A 13,071-nucleotide genomic window follows, 5' to 3' on the forward strand; every position below is an offset into this window, starting at 1 on the left:
TATTCGGGAGTACACTGGAGATCACCAGCTATCGGAAGGTGGCAACAGAAGCAGGGCTGTGATGAGAGAGAAGCTGAGTTTTGTGTAGGCTCAGCCAACTTCCTGGGGAGCTCTGGAGCTCCAGGAGCCCTGCAGCACTGTCCCACACTGGACAGGCTTCGATACACCTGCACTGAGCCATCGTTGCATGGGGCCACCATGGAAATGGGTGGGGCCCTAGGGCAGGTAGCTCTCAGCAATGGAGGAATTCTGGAAGGAGCCCCAGCAGCAGACCCGCAAATCCTTGTTAGAGTGGGAACTTGGTTAACCAGTGCAGTGTTCACCAGAGCACCTCATCCGAAACTGTTTGATTTCTCCTCTTTTCTTTTTCCACCTCTGAGTGAAGAGGGTTTAGCAAAGCTTCTTGCTTGTCCAGGGCCCTCTAGTACACTGGAATTTCAGAAGATGTGTGGCAGAGGCAAAGGAGAAGACGGTGAAAAGGTCTGGTGTTGTGAGATGACATGGTCTAAATGAGACGGGCCAGGCTGGGATTTGACAACCGAAGGCTTTCATCGTAGGTTAAAACATTTGTCTTTTGGTAACTGTTTTGTTCATTGCTAGGTAAAAAAAAGACTCAAAAGGGGAATCGGAATATAATAATCAGGCTATGGAGTGATCCCATGATTACAAGGAATCATCTTAAGAAAGTATGGCAGAGATCAAACAAGGTGAGATCATCAATTTGCTTTTCCTTTTATTATAAAAGTAAAATAAAAAATAGCATTTATAAATCCAACATTTTTTTCCTTTAAAGTATTTGATCTAAAAAAACATATTTACAATAGCAAAATGCAGAAAATGGTGGAGAAATTTTCAGCAATGATTGTAGCTGTGTTTAAATATCGATAAGTACATGTTGTTTTCAAATCACGGAGATAACCACGTTAGAAAAAGCAATTTTTTTTTTTTTTTTTTATTGCACACCAAGTGACTCTCCTTTTAGAATATCCCTTTTCTTCACCCTTAATCTGAATGCACAAATGTGCCACGGACGGCCAGCAGGAACACTGGGTGGGGACAGTGACAGCTTTAAATGACAGTGGGAACGCAGCACAGGGACAGCAGCAACGACAACAGGAAGCAGCCGTAATCCAGGAGCAGCTTTTAAAGCTCAAGAAGCTACCTCCCCCCAACGACGCGTCAGCGCAGCCGAGCACTGTGATCACTACACTACCTGCAAGTGAGCCAAACTAAAATTCATTATGAACCAGAAAAGGCAGTCAAGCCAGGGGCCTGGAATTAAATCGACAATGATTCAGGCAGGCCGGTTCTCCTCCAAGCACCTTGGGACGCACTTTACCTTCCTTCCGGTGGGCAATACAGTGGAATTCAGGGCTTTGGTTTACACGCTGTGGGACATTGCCGGGAGGCTAGATTTTGCCTTCGATAGGTCCTTCTTGCCCATACTCGTGGGGCATTTTGTGAAGAGTTAGCATCGAGCCGCTGCTGGGGAGGGACTCCGTGAAGCTGAGTCTGCGGAATGACGTCTCCACGCCGCTGTCACAGACGCTGTCGCTGTCTGGCAGCTCATCTGTGGGGAGAAAGCACAGACTGACTGGGGGCACAGCCTCTGCTCTCACAGCCTTTCCGTCCAGCCGGGCTGCGAGCTGGCCTCTAAGAGGCCCAGGGACGACGACACAGACGACTCATCTGCTGGCTTCCAGCACTTGGCGTGTCCCACCTACACGGCCTGCTCACCGCCGCTGTTCCCGGCGGTATGGGGGGTGGCAGACGCCGTCTCACGTAAAACCTGCAGCCACGAGCACTAGCCGAATGTTTTCACATCTTTCTCTTGCAATCTAGCCTGTGTTTACCAGAATCCTTTCTGAATTCGCTTGACTCAAAATGCACCTGCTTTCTTAGAAATCAGATGTATTTTTCCAACCACTGTATCACCTATTTTATACTTGGGGAAACTGCTGAACCCAGGCAAAATAAATGAACAGAAGTAGCAGCTAAAAATGAGAAATCTGTGAGCTTCTTATGCTTTTCAACAGCATATACTGTCTCAAAACAGTTTTGGTGGCAAAAAAAACCCATAAGGGCATTTTGATGAAAATGAGTCCATTCTGGAAAACTAGGTTGGGTTCTCCTGTCTGAGAAGTACTCTTAGCGATGTGACCAATGCAAATAATAGATATTAGAATACTAGGGCTTCAATGGCAGTTGTATGACTACTGTGTTGGTATTAATTCATCCAATCAACCAGACTATTTAATTTACTATGTTCTAACTACAAATTAAGGGATTAATTCTTAATTATTTTTTTCTTTGAATTTTTCTGTAGAAGGGGCACTGGGTCATAAGGCAGGAGATCTGGGTGGTTCTCCGAGTGGGCACAAGGACATCTGTCCTTACTCCCCTAGGCAAGCCCCCCTCGCAGGGCAACACTGCTGACCAGCAGGAACCATCCAGGTGAGGTGCTTTCTGGGAAGCGGGAGAGAAGGTCCCTAGGGAGCAGAGAGAAGGCCTTGGGTGGAAGGGGAGGAGGGAAGAGCTTGTCAGTGCAGCTGGGAAGAGCAAACGGCTCAAGCAGGGACGCAGTGTTTCTCCACCTTAAACGTGTGCTTGGTGAGGATTTGCTGAGTGGATGAATGGAGAGGAGACAACAGGAGAAACAGATCTCACCGATTTCACACGTGGACGGCATCCCCTGTTGTGCCGAGTTTGGATGGATGGGAGGTGGACAGAGAGGAAACAAAGGGACTGATTGGGAGCTGTCTCGGGGATCTAGGCGAGACATGAGAGTGGACTGGACTGGGAGGGGTGCTGTCCTACAAAGGGGGAATGTATGGGCTGGAGGTGAGGTGAGCAGGGCCAGACGGTGCTGACGGTTACTTCTCAGATTTGTGTCTCCTTCCTGGTCGGATGGCAGTGCTTCTACCACACGTGGCCACCCAGGGTTCTGTGCAGAGCAGTAGGGAGGGCTGTGGAGAAGCCAGGAGTGGAGGACCGGGGACTCTCCCTGGGGGAGCAGGGAGCGGCTGCCTGGGACACACGCACGTCAAGGGGATGAGAGGGACGGCAAAGTGGAGGATGCTGGTCAGTGACAAGGGCAGGGCCTGTGGAGACCTGTGCTGGTGCCTCGACAGCAGGGGGTCAAGGAAAGGACAGAGGTGAAGAGGTGGGAAAGACTCTACGAAATTCCTCTGTGTAGGGGAACTGAGCGATTGGCCTGTTGATAAAGGGGATGTGGTTCAGGGCCATGACTGTTCTCCGTTTGTAAAGCTGAGGACATTACAGCCTGCCTGAGAGGGGAGGTGGGAGGCAGGGAGGAACAGTGACCACAGGAGGAGGGCAAGAGTGACAGGAGCAAGGGGAGGGGCTGCTCCTCGCTGGGCCCTGGTGGGCTGGGGGACTTGACGGTGACGGGGACTTGACGGAGTACTAAGTGTTTCTACGTTTTTACCAAATATACAGGGTGAGTAAGGAGAGGCAAGAGGTGCCGGGATTTGAGAGAGAGCATGAAATGGTTTCCCAGTGACTGGGAGACTTGCGGAGAAATGTAAGAGCATAGGGTTGTGTTGTGAGCCCATGCCCCATAGTTGGGGGTTTTTGGGTAGCAAACAAGGTCAGTGTCCGAGCACAGGAGAGGAACTGAGGGTTGTGTGGGGACAAAGCCACAGTTACAGCCTAGGGCTGGTTCTGGTCTACAGACCAGGCGCTGTGCGTCTTCTCTGTATCTTGTTAAGGAGTGAGAGAAATGACATGAACTGTAGCTGCTCACATCGTGCTGTCCCCAGTATTTACTGGAGATGGCAGTAGCTCTTGTGTGTGAATGGGGGTCCCTGGGAGCCGTGCTTTAATCTGGAAAGGGTACAGTCAGACCAGGGCACACAGACACGTGCCCAGGGAAATACACTCAGGAGACAAAGGGAGGCAGCCCCTGTCTTGCCACATCCCCAGGAGGACCGAAGACACCAGCCTGAGGAGCAGGGAGCGACCACCTTGGCTTTGTCTGCGTTCTTTACCTAGCTGCTGCTGCCTTGTGGAAGACGGCGACAGAGGCAGTGAGTGCGCCTGGGAGGTGGCTTTCACGGGGCTCGTGGCTGCGGTTCCCGCGCTGCCGAAGTCCGCCTGGATCACTTCGATGGCTTCAGTGTAGCCCATCTGTCTCAAGGCCTCCACCAGCTCTCTGACTGTCCCGCCAGAGACCTGTGGGAAAGACATGGGGCTGGGGCTCTGTGCAGGCTGTGAACAGCGCCACCCTACCCCTGCCCTCTTCTACGTGCTCCCCTCCTGCACTCAGAGAAAAGGCTGACTAAGAAAACAGTCTCTTAATCACGTTTCCTGTTTCAGCTCAAAGGCCACTCAGGAAATCCCAGAGAAGTGGCTGATGGTGAGCGTGGCGAGAGAGAAAGTGCTGAGGTAGTGAAACTCCACCTAGAGTGAGGTCTGCTGAAGCCAACAAGGACACTTTCAGCAGAAAACGATTTCACCCCGTGTACTTCTATCTTTCATTTATAGAAAGGAAAGCATCACCAGGGAATGACTGCACTGGAAGTCATCTCACAGAATGCTGGGTCCACCTGCTGATGTGTGAGCAAGGCATGTTCTCAGGTGTGTTGATGCTGGGCTATTGTGCTTGCTCCGGATCACGGTGCTGGGACCATCCTGACCCTGCAGGTAGCACCTTCACGGGAAGTCTCCAGGCATCTGAAAACCCCTTCTTAGGCAGGTGGGCTTCCACCCTGGGTAAGAACTGGTTTTTCTTCCACAGACTCAAGGGATGGGGTAAGGGATGATGGCCTGGCTGGTGATGTTACAGAGTAAAGCCCAATAGTTAAGTACCTGAAGTTGTGATTTACCTCGTAGTTGTCCATAAGAGTTTTAGAAGGAGCAGGACTCAGCCGGAAGGCATTGTTAAGTATCCCCAGGCCTAATTTCTGTGCCAGAGTAGCCCAGTTTTTGTCTGGATCGGGAATTTCTAGCAATTTGTAGAGCTGCAGCTTTGCGTCTTCAGTCAGCTGTCTCATGTCTCCTGAAGGAAATGAAGAACAACAGGATTGTCCTAACCCACCAGAGCCGTCCTGGAGGGCCTGCTCACCGCCACGTTGTCTGCCTTCCTACTCCCAGTGGAATCAGCCAAGCTACTGGCCTTGGCAGTCAGCACAAGCCCGGCAGACTAGCACAGTATACATTTCAGGAGAGGAAAACTGGATGTAACTCCAGGACCCAGTGATTCTGGAACAAGAACTGTGCCTTCCACAGCACACCCTGGGCATGCTGGCTTTGAGAATCTGGCTGTCCTGCACCCACCTTGTGCCATTAACTCATCAGATGTGAACTCTGGCTCATACGGTTTTCCATTTAATATGTCAAACACCTGTGGGGAGAAAAACACAGCAAACGTTATGCACTGCAGGGACCGCTAGGGAAACCTGTCTGTTGACGATGAAGAGCTCAGTATGTCGTCCTCACCGGAGCTGAGCACCTTGAAGAGGCAGGGACGGGGAGAGAAGTGAGAACTGGCCTGCAGGTGTACCTGTGCTCTCTGCGAGGAGTACAGCTTCGGGGCCCCAGAGGCCAGGAGGCTGTTCCACAGGAACTTTCCGAGGTGGGGAGCAGCACCCAACCTGGCCTGCGGGCTCTGAGCGGTGACCTTTCTGAGGGACTAGGGCCAAGAGACCCAGGGCTCAAGCCGAGCTTACTCGGCTGTGACACCATGACCCCTTGCTACTTTCTCCCGAGAAGGCTAAAGAGCATAGAGTGGATAGGCCTGTGCAAACCAAGCAGTCTGTACGCTCACAAGGCCTGGTGCCAGCCTCGGGCACCACTGACATTAGCATTGGGGGTCCAGAAACATCCTAGGCTAAAAGGAAAATTCTGCTGTGGCGGCCGCTCGGGTGTTCTCTGTAGCCACTCTCTGGCCGCTGGCCTGTCAAGGCCTTCTGGGAAAGGAAGTGCTGGCTGTGTGCTCTCCAGCAGCGCCACGCAGCTCTACACAGATGGCTTCTGGGAGACAGGTGAGCAGTTCTGACATGTGGAGCAGCTTGGGCCCGCATGCGCCCCTCTGCTGCAGTGGGGATCTGCATGGGGCCCACTCCTCCCTGGCTGTCTGTCCTGGGCTCAAAGGCCTAGGAAGCACTTCCCCTTCAGATCTCAGCACAGGGGCGGTTTGAGGAAGGCTTTAATTCTGCTCTGCTTACATTTACTGAAATCCTCAGAAGAATTCCCAGTTTATTTTTATGTCCAGAAATCACCTACCTAAGTTGAAAACAAACTGTCACGTTCACCCTAGCTTCAGAGAATGCGACAGGGTAATTCTTAGGTGGATTTTGTGTTTTCTCGTTCCGACCCTCCCTCCCATCTCAGCCCTGATCTGTTCAGGCACACACATTCACATTCAGCACTTGGCTGACCTGGATCTTTCATGGATAGGGTTTTCAAGAGCAATATGGCTCTTGACAAGCAGACTTTCTTAACAATGAAAGGCATGTTCCTTGGGGAAGGAAGCCCCAGGAAGACCATCTGTTCTTCCACTCCTGAAGCTCTGGCTTCCTCAGGAGCCACCATCAGGCAGACAGCACAGCACTCACCTGCCAGCTGGCGGCCATATCCAGAGGAGTGGTTCCAGGCACAACTCCTTCGTCCTCTCCTGCCGTCTCCCAAGAGTCGTCCAAGTCATAGAGAGGCTCAAAGTTCTCCACCAGGGGATCTGCTCCTGTGAAGACGCATTACATAGCAGTAGTAAACCCGGGTCTTGTCAACTTCAGCTGCTTGCAGGGGTCAGATTTCCAAAGGCAAAGCACAGTAGCTGCTAGAGGCAATTACCTGGTTAATTTTTAATGCATAAAGTATGTTTCCACTGAAGTTCGGAGAGCTTCTTTTTAAATTTTAATTTACTTTGACTACAAAGGTGTCTCATGACACCCTATATGGCAAAGGATACCATGGAAAACACAAGACTTCGAATACTCTTTCACATTTAACCACTGGGCATTTTCCAACTGAACGACACATCCTTGATCTGAGACTAATGGACAGCAGTTGATGGGGACGGCGGTGCACCCCCAGGACTAAAGTCTTAACTGTTGGAACTTATACTTGCCAAGGCACATTTTTCAGCCTCTGCTCTCACTCAAACAAAAGATCTAAGACGCTTGAGGTTTTATGACAGCATGGTCGATTTTATTCCTGTGTACAGCACTGGCAGAGCTCTGATCTTGAAACAAAAAGCACCAAGAAAACCTCCTGCTAGGGTGTGTAGTAACTGAAAATTTTGGGGCTAATGAATCTTGGGAAATCTAGTCTGTTCTTTAGCTTCTGGCAAGAAATCACCCAAAATAACTCAAAGGTTAGAGCAAGAGTTACTTTTCAAAGGCAGAGAGAGTATTTTTATGAGAACATGTTTCGTTTGATGTCTAATGAACAGTAGTAGGCTCAGCATACTGTGTCGGGAGAGGGAGCCTGTTTGTATTTTGCTGGGAGATTATCTGATTGGGACTAACTTCAGTAATAAGAGAGGGCCTAATGAGGGCCTGATGAGAGCCACGGAACGATCTGCCTGCTATTTCTCGATGTCATTCTCCCAGTCCTGACCGTGAAAGGAATGGAGAAACAAAGATAAACAGTTTAAAAGGCTGAGAAACAGAGGAGCTGAGCCGTGTCTGTTCCTGAGGTGACCTTCGTCATGACTTTGAGCTCAGGACTAGGCTTTTAGCTGAGTGTATTTTCATCAGAAGAACTGCTACTTGCTACTCCTTTAATAGGATTCTGAGTATGCAAGAGAGGGCAGTGTTGAAGGCAAGATAACTCTTCTTGTTTGAAGGCATTTCTTAATCATAACCAGTGACTTCTAAAATTATTCATGAACATAGTGCAAAGTCTCTTACTCAAGAAAAAGTTCAACTTGACAAAGGAAAAGGCTGGTGCTTGTCTGGGATATGATCTTACACATCAGAAAATTGTGTGCTTCCAAAGAAATGGTTCCTGTACCTTCAAGATGGTACTTTAACCTGCTCTGTTTCTTTGAATTAATGTTAACACTCTCTAAAAAATTTTAATAACCCCTGAGGTTATTTAGGACAGCTTGAAGTACAGATTTCAATATTGTTTGAGGTTCTAAATGTGGAGTCCAAGATGACTGGGAATAATTTCTGTACTTCACAGCACAAGAGGATGCACTAGAATAACCCAGGAACGAAGCAGGGAGAGGAACAGAGGAGAGAAGATGAAATCTGGAAATTCAGACTGCCAAAGCGTGACTTACGCTCTGCCACGCACTGGGACAAAGGGCATGAGACCCGGCCAGCCATGCTGGTCTTGTCTCCTTGGCTGTTAAGATGGGAATCATTGCAAAGTTACTGTGGATTAACCGAGAAAATGCACAGGAAGTGGCTGGCCCACAGTAAGGTCGATAAACAGCAGCAACTGTTAGTGCCTTGCACATGGTTATGCCTTCTCCTACAGAAGGAAGTCTGACGTCTCCTGAGGACCTCAGACCTGGTCCGAGACTGGTACTGCTCAGAATTCTTCAGTAACTAAACTCTGCTTTAGGAAGATCCTTTGTCAAGAGAGTTAATCTAAAGAGCCCAAACCAAAACAAACAGATGAATCAGAGTATCAACTGGCATGAGGATCAGGTAGAAGCCAGGATTACTAGTTCAAACAGTGCCTCTATTGCAGTTAAAATGTGATCAGCCACAGAATTTTTATTTACCTGTGCTTTTCTGTGGCTTTGCTGGAGCTGGGTTTGAATTTCAGAACACATTTTCCATCAGCGACCACCAGGCCTTCTTACCTGCTGCTTTGAGAAGAGCTGCCAGCCTGGTGGATCCTCTCCCAGCTGCTATATGCAGGGGTGTAGTTCCATCATAGGTGGTACTGTCCACGTGGGCATCGCCCTAAAATCCGGCCCACACAAGAACAGGCTTAGCGAAAGGTTCTCTCAGCCTTTTGTCCCCACCTCCTCCTGCGGGCACAGCCCCTGCGGTCTTATCTACTAGCCCAGTCACTGCTCTGGGCTGGCTCTGCCAATGAGGTCATCTCCAATTAGAGATGCTGGGTTGGGGGAATGCCTAAGGGTGCTACTATGAAAGCTTGCACAGATGTTAAATCAGTAAAGCTGAATATAGTCAGAGAATTGTTAGCTGACTTCATTGTTTTAAAGGAACCCCCAAGTCTCCCCTGGGAGATAAGTTTGTTCTTCACCTCCAGGAGCAAGCAGCCGGCCAAGGAGATGTTGTCATGTTCCACAGCTAGGTGCAGTGCCGTGCGCCCCGACTTCTGCTCCTGGGCATTGACATCCACCCCAGCAGCCACCAGCAGCAGCAGACACGGCAGGCTATTGCTCAACACGGCTAGGTGGATGGCATTCAGACCTAGGGCCCAAGCAGAAGGAAGTGGCAAAACTGGATAGATCACAGGGACAGGGGCTGCCTGGTGTCGGCACTTTTAGTGCTGAAAGATCCTCCATTCGGGATGTTCTTTACAGGCAGTATAGGTGTATTGTTCTGCCCTGCAAGCCACAGGCTCCAATTGTGTTCTCAGGAGACACTGAGAGTACATAAGCAGGAGTGGAATCAGTGCCGCTTCACAGACTTCAAGATAAGTGTTTGCTCAGGACTCTGCCTTTTCTTCCTACTCACTCCTCCAAATTAAAGGAATTAGTTACAGTGAGCGAAAGGAATACCACAAGAGACAATGAGCTCCAGGTGCCTAAGGAAAGCACTCTGGGCGCAAATCAAGTTAACACACGTATCGAATACCTGGTAATTAGAAAGCTAAGAGAGGAGGTTATACCAGCACTGCATGCTTGTCTCTTACCTTCCCCATTGGGATGGTCAATAAGTAGTGGTGCCTTTTTGTGCTTGAGTAAGACACTGAGAATTTGGTCTTGTCCTTCTTTGGCAGCTAGGTGCAAAACAGAGTTGCCCAAGCGGTCCAAAAGACTCAGGTCTGCCCCAGCTCGCAGCAAATCCTGTACCACGTCTTCCTGCTTAGTGATCACTGCCAAGTGCAAGGGTGTCTGGGAAATGGAGAAGGGACAGGAGATGCCTGGGTCAGTGGTGAACACTTCCAACCATGGCTTGGGAGCCGTCATGGCCACTCTGGGGTCATACTGCAGAGCCATTTCCCATTCCCAGTTTAATTCCCGACCTTAGCAAGCAAATTACTCACTGTTCATACCATATGCTAATGAGGTAGGTATAATGAACTAACATTTAACCATTCAGCAGTTATGTTTAATTTGGCATTTACAACTTTGTAAATTTCTTTTTTTTTGTTTCTTGTCATGGTCCAACTGTTGATATTTTAGCTTACCTAGTAGTAAATTTAGTTTTCTTGAGTTTCTAGTAGATATCTTAAAATCCATATGTTAAAAAATCAAATGAAGGCTATGGTTCTGCTGAACATGTTTAAATGAATCACTCAATAGGAACCAATGAACAAAGGTGCCATCATTCTATAATGACAGGGAAAATAAATTTGCTAAACTAACAAATATTGTTCCATGGACTGCCTCCAGTAGATGAATCATTATAACTCTCTTACCTCTATTTCATGGTAGGTCTTATAGGATTCTATATCATATAACCAGGACTTTATCACTATCTTACTAAAAGGACTCAGGTGAATAAAACAGCTGAGTGCTGGCACCTAACAGATACTTAAGTCAATTTGAATATCTTGCCCACAAAATAGTACATGCATGAATGCAAATGAGATGTTTTGAAAAGTCTATTTTCAAAAACCAGCAAGAAAAAACAAAACCACAAAGGCACCTCTCAAAGAACTGAGGTCACAGAGAACAGCAATATATTTTTATACAAATCAGTGTATTCCGGCAAATGCTCTAAATAGCACTTTGGCCTCAGAATCAGCCCTTAAGGCATTTGGACCTGGCTAAAAAGCCCATGAGAGTTTCTCAGGCATGGAAAGCCAAGACACTGTGGCAAAAAATGACCTAAATGAAAGATCTCAGTGAGATCCCAGCGGAAAGAAGGGGCCATCAAAGAAGGAGGCACCTTTCTCTGAAGGGAGGAGAGAACTTCCACTTTGACTATGGCCTTGTCAGCTTGATTACTACGTCATAAGTAAGTGTCAATTGTGTTAAACCAACAACAGGAGTCACTGTGCACTTACTCCCCATGTAGGATCTCTGTCCTTAATGTGTTGTACTATGAGAATTAACGGTAAAAATAGTCTTCAAAAAGTACTTTTTACTTTGTGTGTCTGTGTGGGTGCAAACTGTTGAAATCTTTACTTAGTATATACTAAGTTGATCTTCTGTATATAATTAAAAATCAACCTTAATGAAGAATGGGATGGGAGAGGGAGTAGGAGATGGGATGGTTTGTGGGTGGGAGGGTGGTTATAGCGGGAAAAACCACTATAATCCAAAAGCTGTACTTTTGAAATTTATATTTATTAAATAAAAGTTTTCTAAAAAAAAAAAGCCAGTGTATTCCACAGGAGCCTGACTCTGAAGTCTAGCCTGGCTAGTGACATTTTGCTTACATCCTCACTTCCTATAAGCAGCTACTGGTTGCAGCAGTTGGGCCACCAGTATCCTAGCTGGTATAGGCAACCACAGCACACGAGAACTGGCAGAGTGAATAATGCCTGGGTCATCTAAGTCTCTGTTACACTAAGTATTTAATACAGCAGAAACTAGACAGATTTTTTTTTTTTCTTTTTCTGCCACCTTATAAATCTCCCATACTTCTTTCATCTTCTAGGACTATAATCCTGGCTTAAAATGGAACTATGTCTTTGAAACTTTAGGTGGGAAAAGGAAAGACAATAAAATTGTGAAAAAAGGACCTGAAATTAAAAATATTATACCATTCAGAAATTAGGAAATATCTGTAGTTTAAAATAGGTTTGAAAAATATCATATAAAATTTCTTATGAGTAAAAGAGGTTTGGTTTTTCTTAAAGTTTTATCCCACAGTGCTACTAAGGGTTTTCTATGATATTTTAGGCTTCTAGATATTGAACCTAGGATTACAGATTAGACAGTTATATAACATGGAGATCCAGGAACTCTCATGCTGTGCCTGTGTTTATGGAGTGGGTATGTGTGAAGACATTCTGCAGAGCCAAGTATACAAATACCCCAGCAATCCAAGTCCTACATACATATGTGAGTGAAATTCTGACATGAATCCACAAGAGGACAAGAGTGCTAATATTCACTGCAGTGTAGTCTATCAAGGTTTTATTTATTTACTTAAAGGGAAGCTTCAAGCTGGTAAAGTATCTACTACTGGGAAACAAGTATGTTATAGGTGGAAGGTGCACACTGTGGGATTCTCTTCAGGAGCAGAAAGCATAAAGTAGCTGCAGGCATAACTGCATGGGTAGGGCATATAAACAGCAGAGGCAGGAAAGCATCATGCCACTTACATATTTGAAACACACATGCATTAGGTGGGTGTTTAGCCTCGTAGTTAAGATGCCTGCATTCCATATCATGGTACCTAGGTTTGATACCTAGCTCAAGCACCTGACTTCAGTTTCCTGCTAATGCAAACCCTGGGAGGAAACAAGTAAAGGCTTAACTAACTAGGTTTCTGCCACCCCCATTTAGGATACCTGGATTGAGTAGCCTGGCTCCTGGTTTCAGCCTATTCCAGTCCCACTCATTGTGTGCATCAGTGGGGCCAGTAGATGGGAGTTCTCTCTCTGACTATCAAGTAAATAAATAAAAAGTTAAAATCATACACATGCATGAATAACTATATAGATATGTACAAATTAGTGCATATCAACTGGTGAAATGGCGGGCATTTGGCCTAGGGTTGAGATATTTGTGTCATTGGTATCCCATATCTCAGTGCCTGGGTCCAAGTCCTGGATCCACTACCATTTCTAGTTTCCTGCTAATGCATTTCTTGGGGGTAGCAGCGTTGGCTCAAGTAATTGGGTTCCTGTCACTTGAGTGGGAGACCTGGTTGACTCTTGGCTCTGGCTTAGCTTAGCCTTAGCTGTTGCAGGCATTTGGGGAATGAATCAGCAGATAGGGAATCTCTGTCTCTCTAGCTTCCAAATAAGTAAAATTGGTAAAATCTGATTAAGAGCTAT

The 13,071-nt window shown here is 47.2% G+C and overlaps 1 protein-coding gene across 1 annotated transcript in view; it reads right to left on the reverse strand.

The window, feature by feature from the left end:
* Window positions 1–716: 716 nt before the first annotated feature.
* Window positions 717–13,071, reverse strand: part of NFKB1 (nuclear factor kappa B subunit 1) — a 130,262-nt gene continuing 117,907 nt past the window's right edge. The window contains 8 exon segments of the mRNA XM_062199816.1: window positions 717–1,570; window positions 4,011–4,194; window positions 4,848–5,020; window positions 5,299–5,365; window positions 6,579–6,703; window positions 8,783–8,885; window positions 9,193–9,362; window positions 9,808–10,009. Of these exon segments, the coding sequence (XP_062055800.1) occupies window positions 1,410–1,570; window positions 4,011–4,194; window positions 4,848–5,020; window positions 5,299–5,365; window positions 6,579–6,703; window positions 8,783–8,885; window positions 9,193–9,362; window positions 9,808–10,009 (1,185 nt within the window). The 3' untranslated portion in view covers window positions 717–1,409.

The sequence above is a fragment of the Lepus europaeus genome, chromosome 8, assembly GCF_033115175.1.
Source record: "Lepus europaeus isolate LE1 chromosome 8, mLepTim1.pri, whole genome shotgun sequence".
NCBI lineage: Eukaryota > Metazoa > Chordata > Mammalia > Lagomorpha > Leporidae > Lepus > Lepus europaeus.